This window comes from Rhinopithecus bieti, unplaced genomic scaffold (genome assembly GCF_001698545.2).
Source record: "Rhinopithecus bieti isolate Rb0 unplaced genomic scaffold, ASM169854v2 scaffold_44597, whole genome shotgun sequence".
NCBI lineage: Eukaryota > Metazoa > Chordata > Mammalia > Primates > Cercopithecidae > Rhinopithecus > Rhinopithecus bieti.
Window position 1 is genome coordinate 34,749 of NW_016817788.1, and position 5,754 is coordinate 40,502.

Sequence of the window (5,754 nt, forward strand, 5' to 3'; positions counted from 1 at the left end):
CGATTCTCTAAGCCCATTTTCTTGCTGGGGATGGGGCACAGATAGGAAGGGGACAATTAATCTTTTGTTTACTTTCTGAAAAGATGATACATTCGTATAGTCCAAAACTCAGACGGTACAGAAGGGAAGTATCTCCCAGCCACCCCATTGCTCTCTCCTGAGTTTATTATGAACCTTGCAAACATGTTTTATGTATATTATCATAGTATGTACACACACACACACACACACACACACACACACACACAGTTTCCTCTCTACAGAAATGGTAACATACTAAAGGTACTCTTCTGTACCTTCACAGTACAAGTACCCAATACCCCACCTAGGACTTGGCCAAGACCACAGCCAGGTAAGGGCAGGGCAGGCACTTGGCCTCCAAACTCTGCGTCCAGTGCTCGCTCCCCACCGCACCCCCCAACTCACCCACAGCAGCTGACTCAGCCCCAGGCTGCCTCTAACAACCAGACAAAAAGCAGCGAGAAATGGCCATGATGCCTCCTGGGCAGGACACTCCATCCTGCAGAAGGGACCTTTAGGCTCACTCCTCCATCTGTAAAGCTGGGCTCCCAGGGGACAGGGCAGGTGGTTGAACTCACACTGATCTCCTTCTCCTCCTGTGTGGCGGGGACAGCAGAGAGAGCCTGCTCTAACTCTCCTATACGCTGCACTGTATGTTGCAGGCGGCCAGACAGATCCTTGGACTCTTCTGTAATGAGAGAGTTGAGATGGGGCCCAAAGGACTCTCCCTAAAGACCTTTCAGGTTGAAGGATAACAGGGTGCCCAGATTCCCACCTTTAAAGTATCTGAGAGAACGTTCCGTGTGATACGTGTCCATATTTAGTTTCTTTATCTGTCTATTCAATCTCTGGATTTGAACCTTTGGGAGAAAAGCCAAGCAAGTGCTGGAAGAGAAGGAAAGAAACATTCTCCGGAGGACAAGAGAAAACTTCACACCCTCCACTCACCTCTAGCTCCCTTTCGGCTTTCTGTTTCTTGTTGTTTGCCTTCTTTTCCTACAGGAAGAGGAAGACAGAGCTCTTACCAGGGGGAGGCAGAGACGGCACAGCAAGAGACATGCCCCAGAATGTCATCAATGCCCCAGGACAGGCCCACCCATGAGACCAGGTTATCAGGGACCCTGTGGGGATGGGGTGGAATCTCAGGGGTGAGCCTTCTTCCCCAGGCTGGGAGTGGGCGAGACTGGGGCCTCTATGTCTGAGTGTCCCTCAAACCCAGCAGTCATGTTGTGGGTAAACAAAGAAATCACATTACTTCTTCCAGCTGATGTTCCACTTGCTTCTTCTGTTGTTTCTGTGGGGAGAGTCAAATTAAGGTGATGGAGGGTGGCCCCCTCAACTCTATTCCCCAGGCCAGGAAGTGGTAGGCAGGGGCCAGGAATGAATTTTAAAGGCAAAGTTCTCAGACCCAATAGGAACACGAACTGGTCAACTCTCCTCAAGCTCCCAAGGACAGAGGATTTGTGTGTTTGTTGGTTTTTACCCACAGCCACAGAACTCAAAGTCTGAATGTGGAATCTCTTGAGAGGACAGGAACATAAACCTCTAGAGATGGAGTTTGAGAAAGGCCCCCTCTTCCGCCGGCTTGTGATTTAGAAAAGTGCGTTCATTCAATAAACATTTACTGCGCACGAACGGGCCAGGTAGGGTTCTTCACATCAGGTATAGGCTAACGGAAAAGGACAGACAGAAGCCCTTGGCCCTGAGGTTTCCATTCTAGGGGGCCTTTAAATCTCAGACTCTCAGAGCTAACAGACACCTTTGATACTCACTACCTCCTCTGGAAACACGAGTCCAGAAAGCAGAGGCGACTTGTCCAGAATCAAAGAGCAAATTAGGGACTGAGTCATGGCAGAAATACGGGGACCCTGACAACCAGTCAGGCTCGCACTCCCCCGAGAGGCCACAAACCCACGGCGTGTGTAGCAAGGACTAGAGCAGGGGTGTGTGGAGAGGAGAGAGTCGGCAAAGAGGGCAGCAAAAGAACAGCCACACTGCGTGCTCTGGGGTCCCTCCAAGTGAGGTCAGGGTGCCCCAGCTCCCTATTTGCACTTGGCACCAGGGACCCCCAGTCCCTTTCTTCAGGGCCCCAAGGGAAAACTGGAGCCCGGGATTGGCAGCCTGGACTCAGGGGACCCCACTGGACTCTTACCAAAGATTTGATGATGTTATTCAGTTGATTGATTTTGACGGACCTCGAGTGCAGGGCTGCTGGTAGTTCTTGGCACGGGCTCTGAGGCGCATGCAGAGAGGAGGAGGTGGAGGAGGAGTGGGGGAGAGGTAGAGAGAACAATCAGGGCTGGGGTGTGTGGGGCTGACTCAGCTGGCAGAGGGGCACCCACTCCCCGCTGTGGGAGGAGGTTGGAGGGCTGCCCTGCGGGGTCACTGCACCTCCGCCCAGAGCCTCTTACCTCCAGATCCTTGAGGGGTGCAGATGACGTAGGGCCCTCTCCGTCGATACCTGTTGCTGACTACAAGTGATGAGAGTGCACATGGAGATGTTCTGTCCCTCTGTGTCTAAGCCCTCTGACTTCCGTTCTTCCCCATCAACTGGCAACATTTTCTTTTCTGCCTATCTTGAACCCTTTGTCCCATAACCCCTTTGTGCCAACTTCTCTCATGGTTCTTATCTCCCCACCATCCCACCCTGGGGCCCTTTCAGTGACTCCTGATGGCAAGTGGCTGTTCTCATTGTCCTGGCTTCCCCATGAGACTGGGGATGAGGAAAATCGAACAGCAATGACCATATCCTGGTGTCCTGGGTGTTTACAGCAGGCCATGTACTAGGGATTAACATAAAACACTAACAAATCTCATTTAAACCTCACAAATGGAAGTCAAACAATAACACCACCTCTATTATACACATGTGCTAAGAGAGGCCCAAAGAGCTCAAGCAACTCCCCCTAAATCCTATCCCTAGCAGACAGAGAGGCAGGATTCAAACCCAGAGTTCTGAACCAGGACCNCATTTTAAATAAATTGTCCTCTGTATATTTAAGGTGTACAACATGATGTTATGGGATTCATATAGGTGGTTAAAAGATTACTGCAGTGAAGCAAATTAACATATCCTTCAACTCACATAGTTACCCATTTTCTTTTTGTTTGGTGGCAAGAGGAGCTTAAAATCTCATTTAGCGTGAATCCCAAATACAGCACAATTTTATTACCTGTATTTCTCATGTTGTACATTATATTTCTAGACTTGTTCATCCTACATATCTGCTACCTTGTATCCTCTGAGCTACGTCTCCCCATTTTCTCACTTGCCCCCCAAGTAATTTCTTTTCTTTTCTTTTTTGAAGCAGAGTCTCTCTCTGTCCGCCCAGGCTGGAGTGCAGTGGCTTGATCTCGGCTCACTGCAAGCTCTGCCTCCTGGGTTCACGCCATTCTCCTGCCTCAGCCTCCCAAGTAGCTGGGACCACAGGCGCCCGCCACCACGCCCGGCTAATTTTTTGTATTTTTAGTGGAGACGGGGTTTCACCGTGTTAGCCAGGATGGTCTCGATCTCCTGACCTCGTGATCCACCCATCTCGGCCTCCCAAAGTGCTGGGATTAGAGGCTTGAGCCACCGTACCTGGCAATTTCTTAAGTGTCTCATATAAGAGGGCAGTAGCTTTCAGCTTAAACTTTTTCTCTGTATGTACTTAAGTCAATTTCTTTGAGGTATGCTTTTCTTTCCAGAATAGTTAGATGTAGGTATACCACTTTGATGTTGACACTAGTTTACCTATAAATTGTCTTCTGCAAATCTGTCTCTATCTCCATCTCTATCTCCATCTTTGTGTCTATCTCTATATCTATCTATCTATCTATCTATCTATCTATCTATCTATCTATCTATATCCATCCATCTATCCATCTGTCTAACTAAAGCAAATTCATGCTCTTCTCCTATTTGTGGAATCAAGACAATAGATGGAGGTGAGGGAAAGAATTTGGCAGGAATGGGGATGTGTATTATCTGTGGCATAAGGAAACTTTACAGAAGTAGGGTCAAAAGTATACTTTCTAGTTTTTTCCCATGACTTTTCACTTTGATGTAGCCCTTATCAGGCAACTGAGGTTTTATATAAGTCCCCTGATTCTTAGAACATGAAGGCGCAGTATTCAAGTTTGGTCCCTTGAAACCACAAATTTTGTGCAAAAAATTAAGAAAATTGAATAATTTCCTCATCAAATATGTATTGATCATCTGTTATACAGCCATGAGAAGTGGTTCTGTTGAACACGTTTATTTTATCAGATCCCAATTCTAAACCAGGCATAGAATGGAAACCATGAAGATAGGATGGAATAACTTCTGAATGTTTGAAAATAGAGGACTTAAAAATAAATATCAAATGTTTTGGTTTTGTTTTTTGTTTTCCTTTGTTTTTTGAGACAAGGTCTCACTCTGTCACCCAGGCTGGAGTGTGGTGGTGCAATCTCACCTCATTGCAGACTTGACCTCCCAGGCTCAGGTGATCTTCCACCTCAGCTTCCCAAGTAGCTGGGACTACAGGACTACTTGTCACCATGCCAAGCTAATTTTTTATATTTTTTGTAGAGACACGGTTTCACCATGTTGCCCAGGCTGGTCTAGAATTCCTGTGCTTAAGCGATCCTCCCACCACAGCCTCCCAAAGTGCTAGGATTACAGGCATGAGCCACCACGCCTGGCTGAAAATACCAGGTTTTTAAGTATCAGCACTACCTCTTCAGTCTTTTCTATTACTATGTTGTGCTCAGTGGTATTTTTTATTTAATTAGAGCAGTGCTGTTCAATAGAACTTTCTTTGAGGATGGAAATCTTTTGTGTCCCTGCTGTGTGGTACAGAGCCACTAGTGACATGTGGCTTTTGAGCACTTGACACATCTTGTGCAGCACAGGAACTGCATTTTTAAGGAATTGATACACCACACGTGGCTACCGTATGGGCCAGGGTCGGACTGGATGATTTGTAAGGATTCTGCTTCATCAGTGTCATTTTTTAACTGACAGAAACCTTTAGTTTGTTTTTTAAAAAAGCAATGTGTTTATTTAAAAGAATTCATAAAATACAAGTAAATAAATTAACTTATTACTTAGGCATATATCCTTCCATACTTATTTTTTCTGCATACGCATTTTGGAAAATGGAATATCTGCCATTGTTTAAATCTGAGGTATGGTCTACCTCTAAAAATATATGATTCTAACATTCTCACTTTTGTTGGCATCTGATCAGGGTATAGAAAAACAGTTAAAGGACAGAGGATAGTTAAGGGATTATATGAAGAGAAAATATGATTGAGTGTGGTAGACTTGGGCCTACCTGAATGTCGAGAGAACGACTGTTTTCCAATAAGAAAATTCCATTCGAGGATCCTAGCAGGAAGGTCTGAAGTTCCCTGCAGAAAGCAAGCTACATAGTACTAAGCCACTAAGGGGACATGGAGCCAGGACTTCCTACTTTGGTAATATTCTCATCACGCCCTTTTGGGATCCCAGCCTTGCTGATTAGCCTCTCTGCTTTCTCTCCTTATAGTTCAACCTGCCTGTTTGTTCCCAGCAGTTCTTTTCCAGCCCATTTATTATGCATTTCTGTACAGCTTTTCCTCCTCTTTTCTTATACCGTGCTGCAGTTCTTATTGCTACCTAGAGGTTTTCAAAATTCCTAGGGGCGGACACGTAGGCATAAACAAAGTTCTTCCCTGTTATCCTTATTTTTTCACCTAGACTGAAGAGGTAGACAAAATAGAAATAAA

At 46.0% G+C, this 5,754-nt stretch overlaps 1 protein-coding gene across 1 annotated transcript; it reads right to left on the reverse strand.

Annotated features, from left to right (window-relative positions):
• Positions 1-113: 113 nt before the first annotated feature.
• LOC108517995 (golgin subfamily A member 8K-like) lies at positions 114-5,397 on the reverse strand (the record flags this gene model as incomplete). Its single annotated transcript, XM_017856127.1, has 7 exons — positions 114-709; positions 797-881; positions 970-1,017; positions 1,277-1,315; positions 2,174-2,254; positions 2,433-2,492; positions 5,322-5,397. Coding segments are annotated over 7 exons (658 nt in total), but the record flags the coding sequence as incomplete, so codon positions are not given.
• Between the last annotated feature and the right edge of the window lie 357 nt (positions 5,398-5,754).